This window comes from Drosophila virilis, chromosome X (assembly GCF_030788295.1).
Source record: "Drosophila virilis strain 15010-1051.87 chromosome X, Dvir_AGI_RSII-ME, whole genome shotgun sequence".
Taxonomy (NCBI): Eukaryota; Metazoa; Arthropoda; class Insecta; order Diptera; family Drosophilidae; genus Drosophila; species Drosophila virilis.
In genome coordinates this window covers 12,376,503-12,397,543 of record NC_091543.1, presented here as the reverse complement: position 1 = coordinate 12,397,543, position 21,041 = coordinate 12,376,503, and the positions used below count along the sequence as shown (strand labels likewise).

At 42.8% G+C, this 21,041-nt stretch overlaps 1 protein-coding gene and 1 long non-coding RNA gene across 2 annotated transcripts; one reads left to right on the top strand and one right to left on the bottom strand.

Moving 5' to 3' along the window:
• Nucleotides 1-12: 12 nt before the first annotated feature.
• On the bottom strand, nucleotides 13-1,866 carry gt (transcription factor giant). The gene is made up of 2 exons (XM_032440093.2): nucleotides 1,686-1,866; nucleotides 13-1,604 (listed from the first exon to the last, which is right to left on the bottom strand). Exons 1-2 carry the CDS (start codon nucleotides 1,735-1,737, stop codon nucleotides 181-183), a joined length of 1,476 nt encoding a protein of 491 aa, XP_032295984.1. The 5' UTR covers nucleotides 1,738-1,866; the 3' UTR covers nucleotides 13-180.
• Nucleotides 1,867-19,971: 18,105 nt separating this feature from the next.
• LOC116652075 (uncharacterized) lies at nucleotides 19,972-20,597 on the top strand. Its single transcript, XR_004305072.2, has 2 exons — nucleotides 19,972-20,453; nucleotides 20,524-20,597. It is a non-coding gene; the product is annotated as an uncharacterized lncRNA (long non-coding RNA).
• Nucleotides 20,598-21,041: the final 444 nt, after the last annotated feature.

The following is a 21,041-nucleotide window of genomic DNA, read 5'->3' as shown; positions in this document are numbered from 1 at the left end:
AGAGAAAAGAAAACGAACGGAAAGTTTAACCGAAAAATGCCTAACTAGTGTTTTGTGTGGAAACCAAACGGAACTGAGACTCGCACGCGTTCAACGCAACAAGCAGCGATTGGCGATCGATTTGTTATCGATAACAGGCAATATGTTTTCGATAACAATGTGACAATGTGTTATCGCTGCCTAAACAGCCACCTTGGCCGTAAACGCGGCCAGCTGCGCCTTGAGCGCATCAATCTGGCACAACAGCTCAATATTCTGACGCTCCAGATAGGCCGCCCGGATGGCGATCTCGTCCTCCTTGATGCGTCGGCGATCGCGCGACTTCTTGGCCGCCGCATTGTTTTTGCGCCGACGCTCATAGTAGGCGGCATCCTTCACCTGGCTGCCGCCTGTGCCGGAGGCAGCGGCAGCTGCTGCGGCAGCGCCCGATGTCGATCTGTTGCCGGCATTGCCTGAGCCGGACAGCTTCTCGAAATTGCCGGCATGCGAATCACAATCGCTGGACTCCTCGGCGGCGGCGCGATCCTCGCTCTCGCTGTTGTTGTTCGAGCTGCTGCCCTCGTTGACGCTGCCGCTGCGCGAATTGGTGCGTCGCATTTTCGGATTGGTTACGGTCCGTGCGCCTCCATTCGAGCTGCGTATCTGCTCGAGCACACGCTTCCGGTACTCTGTGTAGCGCTCCACGCGCGGATTATCGAGCAGCACATCGGTGGCCGCAAAATTGGCCGCTATGACCAGCGGATCGCGCGGAAACGCCTTAAACGGACGCGTTGTCTTGCTGCTGGCATCCGTGGCCAGTGCTGCTGTGCTGCTGGTGGGCGTGGTCGTGGCACTGCTGCATGACTGACTCTCGCCGGCGTTCGCCGTTGCGCTTGCAGGCGCTGGCGGCGACTGCGGCGCCTCCAGCACATCGATCTGCATGGTGCTGGCATTGCTAGCCGGGCGCGATAAGTGCTCCGCCGCGCTGGCAGAGACGGCAGCGGCAGCCGCTGCCGCGGCCGAGGCAGCGGCAAATGTCTGCAACAGGCTGGCGGTGGCGCTGCAATTGTTGCCCGTCTTGGCAGCCGGACTTGGCTCCTGCTTGATGCTGTTGCTGCCGCCACCGTAGTAAAGCGCCGGATAAAGCGTGGCCAGTTGATGCTGCTGCTGCTGTTGGACGGCGGCGGCGGCTGCCTGTGTGGAGTACAACAGATTGCTGGGTATGGCTGTGGGCGAGGCGGCGGGTGAGCCGCTGCCATAGCTGTAATTGGTCTGATACGGCGAAGGTGTTTTCCGTGGCGTCTCCACGCTGTCGCAGCGACGCGACAAATCCAGCACCTCGGCGGCAACAGCAACTGGCTGCTGCTGCTGCTGTTGCTGCTGCTGCTGGCTGAGCGACAGCAACTGTTGCTGATAGGCGTAGGCGGCATACAAATCCATTTTGGGCAAAGTCAAGTGCGAAGGCTGCTGCTGCTGCTGTTGTTGCTGCTGTTGCTGTTGTTGTTGTTGTTGGTGTTGTTGTTGGTGTTGGTGTAGATGATGCGGCTGTTGCAATTGGCTGTGCGGCAGCTGATATTGCTGCAGATGATGATGATGATGATGATGATGCAGCAGGGGCTTGCGATCTATTGAGAGAGCGAGCGGGAGAGCGAGCGTGTTAAAGAGGCGTGTCTGGGCATTTGTTGTGTGGGCGTGGCTACACTTACCAGTCTTCAAATCAAAGAACTGTCCAGTCAAAAGTTTCTCGTGCATCAACATGTTGCTGCTAATCCAAAAATGTTGCTCAAAGTATATGTTGTTGCTGCTGATGTTGTTGCTGTTGCTGTTGTTGTTGTTCGGTCTGTCTGTGCTCTGACGTTGTCGAACGTTAACTGATTTCGAGTTGACATTCCGGCCGCCTTATATACGCCGACGCAGCGGCCCGCTGCTCGCTTCATTCATTTACCGTTGCACTCGCACCCCGCTCAGCAAGAAAATGGCGGCTGGCGCAGGTAGCCAAGGCACGCACGCAACAACAACAGTGGCTAGCGCAAAGGCAAAGGGGTGAGTCGCACACACTCACACTCGCTCGCTTACTCTCTCGCTCGCTCATTCGCAGGCTTGCTCGCTCGCTCTCTCTCATTTACGCACTCGCGCTCTCTTGCGCTCAGCCTCAAAGGGTTTTACGAGGGTTGTTGAGGTTTGCTTTCGCTTGACCCTTTTTTCGAGTTTCTTCTGTTTACATATATATATACATATATATATATATATATATATATATATATATATTCAATATTTGTCGTCCCGTCTTGTTTTTTTTTGCATTAGTTTTATGCAGTTATCGCGAAAAATTGTTGTATTTATTTTGCTTGAATTGTTTGTTTTTCCTTTTTTTCTGTATTTTATTTCGCGTATTACGATTTCTTGCAAGTTGATTTTATATTCTTATTTCTTTTAAGGCAAAAAAGGTTAGTTTTTCTTTTTGAATGCTCTTTTTGAAAGAAAAAAAACTATGCATATGTCTAGTAACTAGACCAGACTAGACTAACTAGACTCTAGTAAAAGTTATAAGATCTTCATAATAATCTTAAAAAAATACTAGCTTCTGGTCAAAAAGAGTTCATTTTGGTGTTTGAATAGAGATTTTAGAATTTGGTACAAAAATTATTAAACTAATTTTTTCTAGAAAGAAGTTTTACAATCTACGCCAGACTTATTAGGAATATAAATAAATATATTATTCTATAGTCATAAATAGTGAAATTATTAATAGATTTTGTCATAATTTCGAAAGCAAGCAAACTTGTGTCAAATATATATAAAGTAAGGATCGAATTAATGTTTAATTTGAGGTTAAGTTCAGGTTTTGAGTGTTCGAAAGGGCACAATTATATTAAACATATTTAAGTTGGACATGAATGAAATAGAAGTTTGTGCAATTCTTTTGTGTCTTGTAATCAAACCTACATTTTTACACTAACCCAAGATATAATCAGTTGTGCTTTAAAAAGACACATTTGTAAGTTAGAACAATTGTGGAGCTAGTTAAGGCCAGACGAGGCGCGACATTAGAAGTAAATCTAGAAGCAATTAGGGTAAATTATTTTGCTGGCTTAGGCGATGCTGCCACAGCGGGCAGCAGAAAGGGTATGCAAACGAGGTGCGTAGAGAGAGTGAGAGAGAGAGAGAGACAGAGAAGGACAGAGAGAGCGAGAGAGAGAAAGAGTGGGAGTGGGAGATCTGCTGCTAAGGCCAAGGGTTACGAATAGTTAAATCCGTTTGTTTTGCGCATTTGTCTGCGGAATCCTTTTGCCGACCAGCCCAGACTTGGGCACAGTGTGTATCTGTGTGTGTGTGTGCGTGTGTGTGTGCTGGTGTGTGCGTGTGTTTGCGAATTTTGTGCACATCTTACACAAATGATTGTGCGTGACAAATTATGGAAATTGGGCTGGCGAGCCTTTCGCGGGTTAGCGCATCCTTTTAACCAGGCATTGCACTCGACGTTCCATTTGCTGGCGGCTTTCCTGCTGCGACCCAAAAAGCCTTCCTGGAAGCCAGCAGCTCGCGCCAAGGCCATGATCAAGGGTTTTTTCTTGTCCATTCTTTCTTTCTGTCTTTGTCGCCAATTGCCGTGCTCGCTGCCAGTTTTGATTCATGCCGCCAACAAGTGCCGCCGCCATTGTGCGGCGCACATGTTTACCCATCCGGCAATCAGGCACACACACACATCCTCTTGGATCGGCTCGTCGCCGTGCCGCTCCAGAGCGTGGGATAGCAATGGCAATGGCAGCGCCTAAGCCTTTGTTTAACTTTACTTAACTGTTTGGCCCTTGTAACGGCGCTGGGATTGCAAATATATTTCAAAATCTACAATGTCGCGACAAGCGGAAGTGGCCAGCCTCAAGTGTGTGTAAATAAAATATGGCAATCATATAATTTTGGGAAATTGATTTTCAGCAAAACTTGTTAACGACCTGATTGCATGCGAAACTCCAGCTCTGTTTAGCCCTATATTATTTTGTGATCAGCCCAGTCGTCTATATATATGTATATGCCCTCCTTCACAGCTCATTCACTTTTGCGTGTTCCATTGACAAAAAAGAAATGAAGGCAACAACTTTCCACTTAATTATCTCTAAAAAACCGCGAGCTTATGCTAATCCAACGCTAATCCAACCGTAAAAATAGTGGATTAAACTAAAACGCACACACTCACACACACAAACACACAGTCAGAGAGAGAGCGAGACAGGCATATGCACACCCAGAGAGGAGGAGAAAGGAAATATTGCTCATTGAGTTGGCCATTTACCTGTGGGCCATAAAAAGTCGCGTCCGTTGCCAAAGAGTTGCCAATTTCGCAGTAAAAACCAGATTCAGAGAAAAAATAAATGTAACCGTACCGGGCTCTACCCGGCCGTACCGTGGCCGGCCGCACCGTAAAAAACTGGCAGATGCCATAAAAAAGTGCTCGCTGCTGTTGTTGTAGTTGTTGTTGTTGTTGTTGTTGATAATATAATGAGCTGGCCGCCGTTTTTTTTTTTTTTTTTTGGCCGGGCCAACAAAGATGCAATATTTGTGCAATCCTTTACCCGTGTGACGGCCTTGAGCGTGTTTTTTATGCCAACTGTAATAAAATATATACAAGAAAATGGCCAGGTAAGGCGCTCCGAACGGGTTGCTATACATATCCCTTTAAGCATTAGCCTCTATTGCCCAAAACAGAACTTGGAAATGTTTTTTTTTTTTTTTTTTATTGCATAATGGACGCTTCGGCGGAAAATATGAACACGCACAGGTCAAAATTATGGTAGCGTTTCTTTGTTTTTTACCATACTGCGTAGCGGTACGCCGTCCTGGTACTGTCGATAAAGCAAAGGGTTCGCCGCCTTGCGACCTTTTCATTGTGAATACGTTTTTATTATGCCACCCAAAATGAAAAAAAATAAATAAATAAATAAAAATCTGCAAAACGGGACAAAGAAAATCAGCGACTAATTGACTAAAAGGGGTTTTTTGGTTATTTGGTCCTGTTCCTATTCCCAGTTCGGGTACGGCTGCGGGTACGGCTGCGGGTGCTGGTCAAAGTTCGCGGAATTCAATTTAACTCCTTGGCTTTTGTCAGCGTCATACGCCAAATAGTTTGACAACATTTTTATTATTATATCCCACAGCCAAGTCATGAGAATGGGTTGACTTTCTATGCCAACAGGCCTCGGCTTTGATAGAGGGTAGCAGCACTATCAGCCGTACCTGAAATTTGCCATCGTAATGGACAAATCAATTGCGAGCCCGATTCGCATTCGAGTAAATATACTCTAACGGTAACTACATCCTAGATGTGGCATCTGTAGCTCGTATAAGCTTCGAGATATGGCAAAAAGTCCAATCTGAAAACCCGTATTTATCGTTTTCGATCATCGATAGAAGACATCATTATGATAAAACATTAGGGACTCTATATAAAGAATATACTAATATGGCGACAATCGATTAAAAACTCTATTTAGTAGCCCAAATATCCAAAAGTTAAGCATCATTTAATCATAATTCTATGTATCATATAGTAAATCCCTAAAAGTAGCATAAAGTTTATGCCACATTCAGTATACAGCAAAATGTTCGCAACGGAAATGGATTTAACTCAAAGTTACGAAACAAAGGATTGCACATGTCTCAGAGAGAGAGAGAGAGAGAGAGAGAGATAGAGAGGCAGAGATTGGGACTTAAAAATGTTTATGCATTTTTTTTGTGTATTTAGTTGTATTTTGGTTCCATAAGCCAATTCAAGCCAATTCAGCTGAAGTGCACAGCTTGCACAGGCTAATGAGGAAGTAGTTAGATCCAGACAGCAGCTGAAGAGGAAGGCGAATGGATCAGGCTGAGGCAGAGGAAGCGGTACAGGTGATGACCAGTGTTTAAGAATTGACCAAGGATTACACGTGTGCCGCTTGACAGGACACAAAAGCAAAAGACTAACCGAACCGGACCGATTGCTAGACAGTTCTTCAGTCCAACATATAGACAGAAATATGTATATATATATTTATGCAGCGTTTCGTTCACTTGTTTGTTTTCATATGCAAAATGCACACACAAACAGATAGACACTTGCCCGCCGAGATAATGGCCAAAAAAGAGATACAAACGGGCGCAGGCAAAGGGCAAAGGATGAGTGCGAGTGCGAGTGGTCTTCAGGCCGAGACACTTCCGTGACGGAAGTATCTGTAAAAATGGCAAATGGGCCGAGAATGGGCAGACTAAAAACAAAACAAAAAAAAAGACACAAGTTAAGTACGGTGCAGCGTTAGCTTCCGTTCTGGTCAAATCCTTTAAATAATTGTTATCCTATACTCGAGTCCGTGCCGCACCATTATGTGTGCCCATCCTCTGGTATGCATAATCCCATCCCCACCAAATGCTGCTCAATTATGGCATTTGGCTGTTGTTGTTGCTGCTGTTTTTTAATTGAGAGCAGACAGTGCTCGAGTCCTTGCACTTTCAGCTCATTCATGGACAGCCAGTGAAGCGCACCGATCCCAAAAAAAATAAATATGTATATATAGATATGCACAGATCCGAGATCCGGCCTAATGACAGTCGCTGTGCGCTGACCCAAGTATTGCGTTACAAGGCCAATTAGTGAGGTTTTGATTACCCTCGAAAATGTCATTTGCTGCCGCAGCCACAGACGGTCGACACATCACAATGCAGATCGAGTCTCTATTTTGGGTCTAGACATCAATATGATAATCCATCTCTTAGTTTAACTCTCTCTATACATCGCAAAAACAATTGCAAGTCTGCCCATTAATTAACTTTCTATATCTTTACGATTTGACATTTCACAGATATGTAAATATATATTATATATTATTAATAATATATTAATGAGAATCTGCGCGGTTAAGCTGTCTGAGCGTCGGACTAGCAAACGAGATATCAACGGTTCAACTTTCAATTTCAACTTAGTTTCTTAGCTTTGGACAAAGCCAGGCAATTTCTTATGACTTATAAATAAAAGGCATTTGCTTAAATATAAATTAATTTCTATCAAATATTATAGCTAAATGCTGTGCAATGATTATTCAAGAACAACAATAGTTATTGACTTAGTTATTGATCTTCCAGCTTAGGCATATTTTAAAGGAATGTGTAAGTAATTGCCTAAGCAATTCAATAAAAAAATACAAAAAAAAAAGAACGTGAATAAACTTTTATGATGATGTGAGCTTCATTTTCAATGGGTGGCATATCATTATTTAAGCCTAATGCCTAATGCCTGATTGTCACAATCAAAATCAAGTTTAGACAATCCGAGTACAATCCAAACAAAAGCGACAAACAATGTTAGGCAAACGTAACACAAATATTGTTCAAATTGCATAGATAGCGAAGAAGAGTTGAAATTTTCAGCGATAGGAAGAGCTCATTGCAATTTGTACTTGGCATGATCTAAGATTAAACTACAAACAATAATATGATGGATGCCCCGGTGGCCACCCGGAAAAAATGGGAAGTCAAGTCAAATTGTTGTACAAGAGCCGGAATAGAGAGAATAGAGAGAGTATTATTTAAATAGGCACAGCTAACTAGCTACTTCCTTACGCCGGGCGCATTGTAACTGTTGTTTGGCAACGGCAACGCCCCGGGACCTGAGACGCTGCCCAAGGACCAGAAACACGGCGTAGGAGTAGCAGTTTGTGTACGTCAACGCCCATTCGCACAAAATTGTTGGAAATGATGCTAGGACAAAGGCGACACAAGGAAAATGCAACATTTCATGGTGCATCAGAGACAAAGTCAAAGACTGAGAACGAGCAAAAAACGGGTTCGATGCGGCTTAGACGACAGACAGAGTGCGCTACAGCTGAAGAAACTGCTGAAAAAGATAGCTGAACAATATGTTTTAAGATTTATGTCATAAAAAATGCTAATAAATATAACAGTAATAATAATAATAATAATTAAAATAATAATAATTAATAATAATAATATTACTAATAATAATGATAATAATAATGATAATGATAATGATAAAGATAATGATGATAATAATGATATTGATAATAATAATGATATTAATAATAATTATAAAAAATATACTAATACTAATACCAAATAGAAACAATGATAAATCAAATTTGTATCGAGTGTAGTGTAAAATAAATAGCACTTAAAATAGGTCTCCCATATTAGATATTTTTGGATTATTAGAGAGCATTAGAGTTGCAATAGACCCTAATGCTACTTGCATAATCTGTTGCTGTACATAAAGCGAAGACTGTAAAATGTGGAAGAATGTGTAATGAAAAGAAAATGAAGAATATTACGTTTTAAGACGATATTTAAAGAGATTTTATTTAGATAAAGCGTCTATAAGAAACTATGAACTACCTATTGACCCCATACCTCATCTACGATTGACATTGTAGACAGCCTGTGTCTCGCAACATAATAGACACACATTGTAGGGTATTTGCAGTTGGATTTGTATGAGCAGCGTTAATTTTGCATGCATCATTCGTTTTGATGAACTGTCAACGTTTAGAGGCATTGTCTGTTGCCAAATGTGTGAGAACCGTTCAAAGAGACACAGAGATAGAGAAGGAGAGAGAGAGAATTAAAAGGGAGTGTGGGATCGAGCGGGTACAGTTATGGGTAGATGCTACAGCTATGTCGTATAACAATTGCAACTGTAACTTCAAATCAAATGTGAAATATTTCTAATAACTCATCAGCACAGAACTGAGGCAGAGCGAGCGAGAGATCAAGAGAGAGATAGAGAGAGAGAGAGAGAGCTAGAGACAGACGCATGTCAGTGTCAGAAGCGAGAGACCCTCTATGGTCTACCCTTTTGCGAGGCCCTTTTGTTCATAGCTCACTTAATTTTATGCATTTTGGAGTTGATTAGCTGCCAGCAGCCATTGTCAGGGGGCCCGAACCGTTAGCTAGCGCACCGTGCGAGAGAGAGAAAGAGAGCGGAGGATAGGCTTAGCTGCGGTTAGAGTGAGAGGGCGCCTGATTGAAAGACCGTGTGAGTTAATCAAAGCAGGCCCACATAAACCGAGTTATGAAGTAGTTTGGTGAAACGAAATCCGTATACTGAGACCGGGTATGCTCCCGGTCAATCTATCAAGCGGTTCCGCAAAACCTTTAACACCTTTTCTTTTTTTTTTTTTTTTTTATTATTTGCGACGCATTGTTGTCAGCGCAAAGCCGCCTACAAAACCCCGTTAGGAAAAGGAGTAGGAGACATTGGCATAGAAGTTCATATATCTGGGTGAGTGCCTTTTTGTTGGCCCACACAATTGCTGTCAAAATCAAAGAGAGAGTTAGAGAGATAGAGAGAGGGATAGCAGCGTTTGGCCGTGTTCCTTTTGGTCCTTTTTTGGTAATTGTGTCAATTGTCAATTCGCACGATCTGCATCTTAGACAGGATCTATTCTCCAAACGGAAGCGCACGATAGAATCAAGTGAGGTTAAGGCGTTAAGTCCGGGTTTTTACCGTTCCGCATAACTCTTTTTGGCCATTTTTGGCTGACTCTTGGCCCAGGCAGCGTAATATGAGCATATTTAACCCTCTAAAGCCGGCTTGGCCCTAACTTCTTCTTTGCCCTGCTTTGTCCCATGAGTTCCGAGTTCCGTTGTCGTTTTCGTTTTCGTTATTTTATTTTATTTTTTTTTTTTTCACATGAAACTAAAAACGGGACACTGCGTGTAACTGAAATCCATCAGATTAAATGGTCTTTAAGCGATTTAAGCCTTTTGTCACACCAGTTTTGTAGGTGGCAAAATGTGCGTCAGTATCAACAACTGTTCAGCATTGTTAGGGCCACAAAATTCTTGGCAAAAATTATGAAAAAAAAAAAAAAATATCATTTGATAATATTTTCCATTCACTTTGCTACTCCTTCGTTTGCCGTCTCCCTCTAGCTCTCACGCGCTCTCCCTCTCCCGCTCTTCGTGGAAGTCCAATGCAAATATTTGGGCGAAGTTTGAGCCTTAGCTCTAGGTGCGACTTTCGACTGTGGCAAGTTAATCTCGCATAATATTACGTGAACGTGCCGCGTAATCTGCGCACAAGTGCAGCGATCCGTTAGAGCCACAGCTAGATCCAAATCCATGGCCAGACTCTGGTCTTAGTCCCCGACTTAAGCATCTTTTTAAGCCCTCCGACGCTTAGGTGTTTGTGTGTGACAAAGCCAACAACACAATTGCGTACCATCTCACAATCTAGTTTGTTTTTGTATATGTGTGTGTGTGTAATTTACAGGCATTGCGCATGTATTAGTGAGCTTTTGCCTTGGCCGCCCACAAAAGCCTTTTCGTTACGAGCATGAGTCGCATGCATGTAAAAGCTCTAGTACGTACGGAAGAGCGTGAGGAAGTAACAGGAAAGAGAGATTATAAGAGCAAAAGCAGAGTTATTGCTTATAAGCAAAGCATAAAAACTGACAGGTCCTATGTGAATTCATGAGAATCGCATAGTAAGGCGATAGCTTAAGCGCAATGGTTGGTAAATTTGGCCCAAGAGAACATGTTTGGACTCAAAAATCCACACATACACAATATGTGAATGCAATATATATGTATGTATATAAATACGTATGCATATCTTTCTTATGACTATTGAGTTTTTTGAAACAAATCGGAATCGCAACATTTGATTTACTATGAATTGAGCCTTACAACATATTGGTAATAGAAAATATTATTGAAAAAAAAAAACGATTTGTTTGAAATATTTGCTGTGAACCAAAATCGGCGTTTAATTCACGATTCATCAGCCTTACGATGCAAGCAAGACCTTGCAACCATTATATTTCTTATTTATTATTATCAATAAATGTTATGCATTTAACATGAACTCTACGAGCGGTTAGGCCTTAAGCTAAGACATTGCCTGCTTCCAAGCAAGAACCTGGAACTCCAGCCTCAAGGAAATTGGAAGCCTCATATATATTCCAGATACAAGCATTTACCGCAAATGTCTTAAAGAGTGCGCCATGTTGCAGCACATTGAAAAATGGAGTCTCTGAATGTTGCGCCATTTTGCGTGTTGCGTTCAATGAAATTTGATCGTAAATGGAATATCGTAATATCAAATGAAGTTGTACAAACAGGCCCAAGGCCAGCCAATCAGCGTGAGCAGGCAGAACCACCACCAGCAGCAGCAGCAGCAGCAGTCGCAGCCAGAGCAGTCGCCACTTTAACTTCATTTTGTGCAAAAATGGAAAGAGTGAAAACGAGTTTCAGGAGCAGCCGCTGGAACCTCATTAAAGATGCGAGCGGACGGACAGACGGATGGATGGATGGTTGTTCGGACGGGGGCTTAAGGAAAAATGTGACAGCTGTGCCAGCTGACCCTCGGTGTGGGCGGCAGCTCTCTCTCTCTCTCTCTCTCTCTCTCTCTCTCTTTCTCGCTTTCTGTTGCACGGCCCTCTCCCTCATATTGTGTGCTGGTCTGGGGGCTCGCATTTAATAAATAAATAGACAGCGACAGCGACAGCGACAACGCATCAGAACGCAGGCATTTTCATTATTAGACAGACTCAGACGCTGTTCCAGATCCATGGCCAGGGACGACCCAGTTGCCCAAATCCCGTAGCTGAAAGGGTTGCGACTGATTTGGCTGTTGCTTAATGATAACAAACCGGATGGCCGTGTCATGATTGGGAAAGGGGCCGAGCGCGCTGCTCGCAATGCTGACCGCTGTTTTGGTCACTTTTGCCAATTTCCCAAACAATTGTGTTGTCAATTCCCAGCCGCAACCCCTTCATACATTAAGCCCGCAGCGTGCCCATGTCCATAAATGAAAGAGTTTGGGGTTAGAGGCAACTCACCAATATTGTGCGGACATGCGGACATGCGGACATGGGGTAAGGTCTTGCGGTTGACCTTTTGTTGTCTGCGCGGACACATTCATCAATTTGACGCGTTGACACATTTATAGCGCAGACGAATCCAACGAATTAGTTTGCCCAAAATCAGGTTGCCTCCAACACAACACAAGACACATAGCCGGACAGTCGGACAGCCGGGTATCCCAACCCCCAAACCAGCAGCAGAGACTCTCGTCTTGGGGCCAATCGATTTGAGGCGCAGACATGTCTGCTTTGGGGCTAAGCAGGCGCTGCCATAAGCAAGCTCTTTAGAAAATATATTTATTACTATTGATATCTTTATACCCAGAACGCCTAGCAAAGGGCTTCTAGTTGTGTGCAAATCTATGCGCGTAGGAACAGGAACCATAGCATAAATACATATATATATATATTCCTAATTCTATCTAGACGGTTCGCACTCGGAAACTTGAAGAGTTAGAAACTTATTCTGTCTCTTTTATTCCTGAACATTTTCAGACTAATCAGACAATAAAGACCAAGTTTATTTAAGGGTCTAGACCATGAAGATGGACAGTTCTATTGTGGGTTGTTTGCAAAGACAGCATTGGACTTGGCATTGGATGCAGAATATCTCCTAGGCGGTCACTTCCGACTCGAGTACCATATAGGAATATATTAGAGAGTTGCCCCCTTGAGGCAGTCGCAGTTGTGCTCCACAATTGATGAACACACCTGTGTGTAGCCGCAATCTACATTGATAGTAGACAGGGATAGCCACAGCGTATATAGGTATAGATATATTGAGATATTTGTCAATAAGCTGGAAATTCGAGCACGGTTTTTGTAGCCGGCAAATATTATAAGATAATCGATGCGGAGCTGTCTTAATATTGTGGCCAAACAAGTGGAATTGATGCGGTTGGGACGGGACATTCGAGTTTCTTTGGCCGGACCTGGATCCGCACTTCCTGCTCTTTGCGCCCTTTTTTTGGGTTCTTTTTTTTTGTGGTTCTTATCTGGCTGTCAGTATCGAGAGCAAATGCATTTGTTGTTTCCCAAATAGAGCAGTGAGGCGTAACAGCATCAGCTGGCCGAAGAAAGAGTTTCAATTTGGTCCATTCAAGATATTAGACGATGTTGGACCAAGGGTTGCCAAATGGGAAAACGAGTCGCCTTAGCGAAATCAGAGACTATTTTCGGGCCCATTGTGTCAGCATGTCAGCAGAGATAATTAGTGCTGGGTTTTCCAGCAAATTATGCGACAAAAGCGCGACTGTACAACGCACTCCACTAATGATCAGTCCGGTTCCGGTCTCAGGATTCCCGGCATTGGCTACTCTTTGATTAATGAACTTTCATTGGGCATTTGCATTTGCATTTGGCAACCGAACCTAAGCGTTTCATGTGGAGCGAGGCGCTCAACGTGGCATAATTAGTGTAGCAAGTCTGTCTTTCAAATGTGCCAATGGACCACTTGCTGTGTTATTGTTTTGTCTTTTTCTCTCCTTTTTGGCAGTCCACGAGCCAGGGACATGGTCACTAATTGTTGGCACCGTTTCGAGGGAAATGCAAACGCAAGCTCTTCACTTTAATGCTCAGTGTGGCGATCGCTGCAATTTGTATCACATATATTATGGACCAGAGTCTGTGTTCGGTTATTTGAGAGCTCGGCTCATTTATCATGCGGCAAAACGGAAAAGGGCCAACTCATGCTTAAGTGGAATGCAGCTTAATGTGCCCAATGTCCAGTGTGGTCAGCAGCTGAAAGCCGAGTCTACAGTGTGTCCTGCGAAAGGATTCGTGAACGCTTGGGCATCTAGAATAAACAAATGCCGCACACATTCCTCATTAATCTCAAGGGGGCGTATTCCCTATTCCATATTCCGCACGCGCTCGTCTCCGGGCTGAACGATTGGTATATGGATTCGGTCTTTTGGGCACTAATACACAACATATTGCAACTTTATGTAGGGGAAAACGAAGAAACGAATTGACAGCACAGCAACTGATTTGCGTTGTGTTTTTCTAACATGAATGAAACATTACTCTTCGACTTGTGCCCAAAAACCAAACACATATATTTCAAAATTGAGAGAACGAGCACAGCTATTAAGTGGGCACGTGTTTCTTTTGGGCCCAGGTCCAGGTCCAGGGGCCTTCGCTCAAAGCGATTTGTTTTCCTATGCCTGGCCCTTTGGGCATCGTTTGCGTTTGTTTTTCTAAATAAATATATGTTATTATTTGCTTAAGCGCAAAATTTGTGTCGTCGTCTTCGCTGGGAACACACACACACACACACACATGCCACTGCCTCAAAAGCAGGCGCCAATCGACAGCATGCCCCTTGTGGCACAGACGCAGCCTCTTAAGCCTTTACAGCTGCGCAACGGAAGTGGTTCTGGTCTGGCTTTCCAAATACCCATTATTATCATTCATATTATTATTGTTATTATTATTATTATTATTATTAGTTGTAAGGCCTTGCATGTGTGCAGATCATTGCGGTATGCCCTAGATGATCTAAGTTCATCTCAAGTCGATCTCAGGCCAAGCTAAGGTTTCAAGTTAGCCCTTAAAAAGGACTAAAAGCTAGTTAAGTGAGAGCGTATCCGACTAGCAGTTACCCAGCCTGGCTGCTTTTTCTACTCTTTAGCCCACACTTTGTTTGATTAAGATCACTTTTAATGGTCCGATCCTTATACGATTTTCGGTACTTAACTATCGCATGTGAGCACGTGTACTAAAGCGCAAGGTTCTACCATTCTTTGGGGAAGAATCGATGAAGTATCCAATTTGCGAAATATTTATAGCATGTGCATATTCTAAGAGAACCTACATGCTTCGTATATCTACCTCTTTTAGTTTTTGGGTTAAGCTTTGCCATAAAGGAAAATATTAAAAGATAGCGCAAAAATGAATAAGTTCGTTTTCGATATGATTTAAAAGATTATATATATTTGAAATTCAAAGTTGCCAGCTTTTGTAGCTCTCCAGAGGTCTAATCCTCTTTCTGTCTCTTTTTTCCTTTAGCTCATTATAGCTCATATAATAAAAAGGTTATCAAAAATATGTGAAGCTCTATATAGGAAACAGAAACAACGCTGGGTCCTGCTCTTAGTCAAAACAACAGATGCGGCAGGATAATATGCCTCCTACATATCCGAAAGAAGTGACGGAATCTTCCAGAATCAGCCTCAAGTGTATTTATATACATTCTTGATTAATTGCAACATTGCTGAATAGTGAAATGCCTATATTGCCAAAAGGAAAATGGAATAGAGACGAGTTGAAGCCTACCTAGGTATACCATTAATTTCAGATCGAACAAAGCCCGACAATTATGTAACTGGGCACAATAAAAAAGAAATGCTGAGGGTCATTAAAAAAAAAAAACCGCACCGCGCCTTTTGTGGAGCGAATGTCTTTTGTCTGTGCTGCGGGTTCTGTGGTTCAGAGACATTTGCATAAGCTAATTGCATTTAAGGGGAATGGAAAGAGCAAAGGCAAATGGTAGCAAGAGGATGGCCAAAGAGAGACAGAGAGTCGCATGCTCTTGGCCCATTTTCGGTAGTATCTGGCTGTGGATTAGACTAATTTTTAAATCGAATTTCAAGCTGCTCGGTTCACACGTTTTGGCCTGTGCCCTGTGGCCTGTGGCCTGTTCCCTGTGCTGTGGGCGTGTGCGTGCCATGGATTTCACACAGCGCAGAGGTCCGACGAGAGAGAGAGAGAGAAGGCGAATGGGCCGTCAGCATGACGAAAGGTAAATTTTGTAAACAATTGTGCTAATTAAGCCAGCCCAATAAAAATCGGCTCACAGGCGGCTCAATGCAAGTGTTCAAGCCAAGTTTTTGTGAGCCTCATATGTGGTTCGCTCTCAGGTCGCGCACTTGAACTAAATCCGGTAGCTTAAACGAGTTAAAGGAACTTGAACGGAACTTAATCCCATAAATTTGGGAAAAATACAATTTTAATCAGGTTAATTCGTGTGTAGCGCGCCTGTTGCATGGCCTCTCTCTGGTCCTGGTCCTGGTCAAGGTACCGACAGGCGTGCGCAGGTAGCGCTAGTCAATTGAGTCGGCGAAAGGATTAGGCCAGGCGACGACAACGACAACGAGAACGACAACGACAACTACAACGACGACGATGTCGAGGGCGGATTATGCAGCAGAAAGCAGTTTTTCATGGCCCCGATTATGAATGCGCGCCTGCGACATTTTAATTTAATCTCAGATTACGCTCAAGACGCACCGGGGAGCGAGGCCCGGATCAGGGCCGTACTTAAGATTAGGCCACCAGTTTTGCTCGTATATTGCCAAATACACGCAAAATAAGTTCTAATTTATTGTTATGCACTGAAACTATTGCAAAAGTTTCACGTAAATCCGTAGATTACCAGTAACAGTAACAGTACCCACTGCCGTACCGACTGCCGTACCGGCTCGGCATTCAATCCCATTTGCCCATTTGCCAATGCAAATTTTTAGGTCAATTGAATAATTAGTTGAACAGCCTGTGACACTCATTTAGATCCGCCAGATTATCAGCTCTAGGTTTTTGGGCTAGGTAACATTCGCCGATCAAGCCCCCCTTAAGCCAGAAACTTATGCCTAGGCTTCGGGCGCGATCTTGCCTCCAACCACTCAACTAGATCAGCTCAGATTAGCAGATCAACAAATTGGTCTAAGCAACGATCACTGATCAAGCACTGATCAAACCACCAACCGTTAGGCTTAGTTCTCAGCTTAATACTTCAAACTTAACGCAACTATCGCCGATCAAGCAGTCATCAAGCCCACTTGGAGTTGACTAGATTAGAAAGATCTGTTTTTGCATAGCTTTCGCTGATCAGCATAACTCACCAAGCAGTTGGATTATTATTAAGCTAGTCAACAGTTACTAAAATAAAAATAGTCTACAAGATCGTTGAGAGCGTGAACAATCAAGTACATTTAAGGATAAGTTCGAGCATCAGATGAACAAATGATATAAGGTAACGATCACGGAAAAAGTGCTCTTAAAACAAGGTTAACAAGATCGACAATGCACGCAGATCTAGCCTGATCCAGCCATACTATGATCACTGCTCAACTATCAACTATCAAACACTTTAGTAGATCGAGGCACCTCTTTAATAAGAGGCAAACTACTCTAAATGTGAACAAAATAAAGACACGTGCTGAGCAAACGTTTGGCATGCGATCAAACGAAGGATCGTGCCGCCTCATAAGGATTATGGCGATGAGTAAACACAAATTGAAATCTGCGATTCGCAGTTAACATATTTTGTGATATGTCAACATTGATAAAGGTGGCGAATCGTTGGGTATCAAACTGCACGATCACCACGAGCATCAAGCCAAAAGGGGTTGAAATCAAATGCCAATGCCAGAATTCTCACCTGGCCAACGATCGATGCGTTGCCATTGGAGTGTGCGCTGCACGTGGCCAACAATATACACACACACAAACACACAAGGCACACACACGCACACACAATTGGCTGCTTGTGCTGCCAAAGGCACACGATCGACCTTTTGTGCGGTTAACGCCCGCCCGTTGTTTGTTGGCATCTCGGAGATCTCTTGACATTTCAACTGAATGCCAGTCTGATCTCTTTTTTTAAGACTCTGCTCTTGTGCCGTGCCATTCTTTAGCAAATTGATTAGAAGAAAATGATGTTGTTCGTTGTGGATTATCTGTGTTGCCGCATCTATTTTTTTTTTTTTTGTTTTATTTTTTGCCACTTGCCTCTCAAGGGTTATGCATCATTATTTGACTTGCCAATCTATTCTTGTTAAATGGTTAAAAGAATACAAAGTATTTGGCAATTAGATCTCTCTGCTGTTGTTTTGGGTTTGTGTTGTCTTCATTCTTTTCCTTATAACGATCGTTCCCCATGGACTCTGGAGCTTAGTCGGGCCAAACAAACCCGGCAACAAAAAAAAAAAAAGAAACACATATCAAACGCCATTTGTGCTCAGGAATTAAATTACCGAGCGCAACTCCATTTTGTGGTTGAGCAAGGGTTGTACAAGCAACGAATGGGGGTTGAAATTGCCGCACGACCAACGGGGTTGCAATTTTATGTTCATATTCATGCAACCGAAATCAACCCCAAAGTCCAGAACACGTGTCGAAAATTAAACAAACCGTTTGACAATCTACAAAGCAATCCTTTTGCCAACCCTTTAGCAAAATGTCAGAACAACCGCAATTAAAGTTCCCAGAAGGGTCAGTCGACTTTCATTAAACGCTGTCCACGGCAACGATTTATACTAGCATTTAGTTATATGATAACCTTAACGGAATTCGTTAGTTTTTAGCTTTTAACTTAAGGTGGACTTTAAGTACGTTTGGTTCAAAGAAGCTTAGCTCTTCAAATAAGTCATTTATTTAGGTGAATCTGGGCTCGAGTCTGGGGTTAGTGACTGCATGTAATACTGTCTTAGCCGAAAGCCCTAGTAAATGGTTTCTAACTATTCTCGACTTAAAATAATAAACGAAAATGTACTCGCTTTCGCATAGTTAGCAGAAACAAAGACGTTTTCCTTATATCTTATCCAAGTTTTGTGATTCAAGCGTTTAGAATACAAAGTAAGTATTACATATAGACTAGGAGAATACCCTCGCGCAACACGCTCGTTTCAAGATACTTTATATATATATATATACTACTCTAGAGTTTAAATATTAAGTTTGGTGCCTCTAGTTCTTAGTATTTACCCAACTAAAAAAATACAGTATGTCGATATCGATTTTTATTGATTGCTTGAAAACGGAGTCAGTTTTCGATTATCAGAAGAAAAAAAACTCGATCTGCGCAGGCACTAGGGCGGACGGACAAACAGACGGATAGACAGACGGACCTGGCTAGACCGACACGACTATTGATGCTGATCAAGAATATAATATACTTTATGGGGTCGGAGAAGCTTTCTTCTGCCTGTTACATACATTTGCACAAATACGTTATACCCCATTTGCCCATTTTTAACGGGTGCAGGGTATAAGCTATGAATTAAGATTCTCTAGATTATAATGAAATAGAAAAAAACACTTATTATGTGAAAAATCAGGTTTACGAACCGAATCTCAAGGTTCGGAATGTGTGAACATTTGCATGAGTCTGCCTTGGCCAGCTAATCATTTGTCATTTTGCCAAATTTTACAGTTATTACTGAAAAAAAAAAAAACAAAGAACCGTTGCGGTACGATTTCAACGGAAGTGCCAACAGGATGATTAGTGCTTATCGCATATATACTATGTGGCTAGCCTCTCCCTATGTGTGTGTGCGTATGTGTGTGTGTGTGTGTGCACAATGGCATTTTTATTGATAAAAATTATGCACGCTTAAGTACAAAGGGATTTGGCTGCATGTTAGCCAACTTGACTCAGCATAAAATCAGCGAACGACGCTAAAACAAAGAACGGCAGCGCAAAAGAAGCGACAAAAACTGTCGTTCGCCTCGTCTGCGTCTTCGTCTGCGTCTTCGGCTTCGTCATAATGGCTCAATCAGGCAGACACTGTTGTTCTAACGGTTAACGGTAACGCTGCTGGCCATTGTTAGGCGAGTGTCGCCTAGACTTTTGGCCCAAAAGGATTTTTCGTGGTCAACGCTGAAATGTCATCGTGGGACTGCAATGTCCGTCGGCTTTCATAAAACGATCGCTGGACGTGTGTTTGTTTAACTGTTTCCGTGTAGCTGGTTAACAGTTAACCGTTTACCGTGGCTTTGATGGGTACCGACAAAAAAAGGGTCTAAAAATTCACTTACCAGCGCTACTCTGAAAAGAGTTGTTATAGTAGACGAAGAGCTTCCCACAGTTATGTATAAGCGTTTGATATTTCGTTATTTAAATGCGTTATTTACAGGAATACATATATAATTTTTATTTTACACACGCACCCGCACAATTCAGAAAAAACGTGGTGGCCACATTCACATGGATGCCATCTTGATCGCATATATCCGCTGCACAACAGTTGCGTAACAGGTTGCTTGTTAGCGGAACATATTGATGCTTGTAAGGTTGCCATGTTGATTAAATGTCGCTGATTAATTAAATGTGGTGGCCACATTTAGATAGATGCCATCTTGATCGTATATATCCGCTACGCAACAGTTGCGTAACAGATTGTTTGTTTGCGGAACATAATTATGCTTGTAAGGCTGCCATGTTGATTATATATCGCTGATTTATAACCGTTGCATATCGTGTTCACAGATGCGCTTTGTAAATTTTGTACATCAGGGCGGCCATTTTGTCAGGGCTGCCACCCTGAGCGTGGCTAAACAACTGTTGCACAACAAGTTGATAGCATTTAAAGGCAACTATGTATAGTGCTACTTAATAAGATAAGCTTGATCGCTTATATTTTGTGCACAACCGAAGTAACTAACATACATGCATATACCACAGTGGCTACTTCGTCATGGCGGACATCATGATCGTTTGTCTTAACTGCTGTTGCATCTGTTGCGTAACGTGTTGGATACAACGTTCAACGCACGTCCATATCAATATGCATACATATGTACATACTTAAGCGTATAACGGCGGCCATTTTCTCGTAGTTGCCATCTAGTTAGTGAGCCTCAGGAATGGCGTTGCCAGTTAAACACAATTAAAGATAGATAAAGGTAAGGTAAGGGCAAAGTTTAATTGTTGATAAAACGCCAGCGTTTAGAATAATTCAATTTATCCCAGCAGACCCACAAGCTCAACGTAATCGCAAGCCCCAGAAGTTCGTACGGCACCAGAAAATAAAGTACATTAAATATGAAGTAGAGATCTTTGGTTATTTGACCCGAAGGAACAAATATAAATAGCGCGAAATAAAGCAGCAGCTGGCGTTATATTAAAATGTATTATGTGAGAACTTGACTTACCCGCCACATCAATTAATGAGTAACATATAATAATCACATCTGAGAATCCTCAACTACCCCTCGTCAGTGGGTCGGACCTCAAGTTGCATATGGATTCCTGATGAAACTTTTTATGCTCGTATATGTTAGCATTCAGCTGCTCTGCCATAAGCGACACCAGCTCCACACCTAGGACTACCCAGATATTCAGGATAACCCGAAAGATTAATAGCGGAATTGGCATGTTGCCGAAATCCTTTGGAAGCTTGAATATGGGATTGATTTAATACAGATGTTATCGTTCAGCCCAGATGCACGACAACCTGGTCGGTGCCTATTCAAAATTTGTTGTATCCTGTT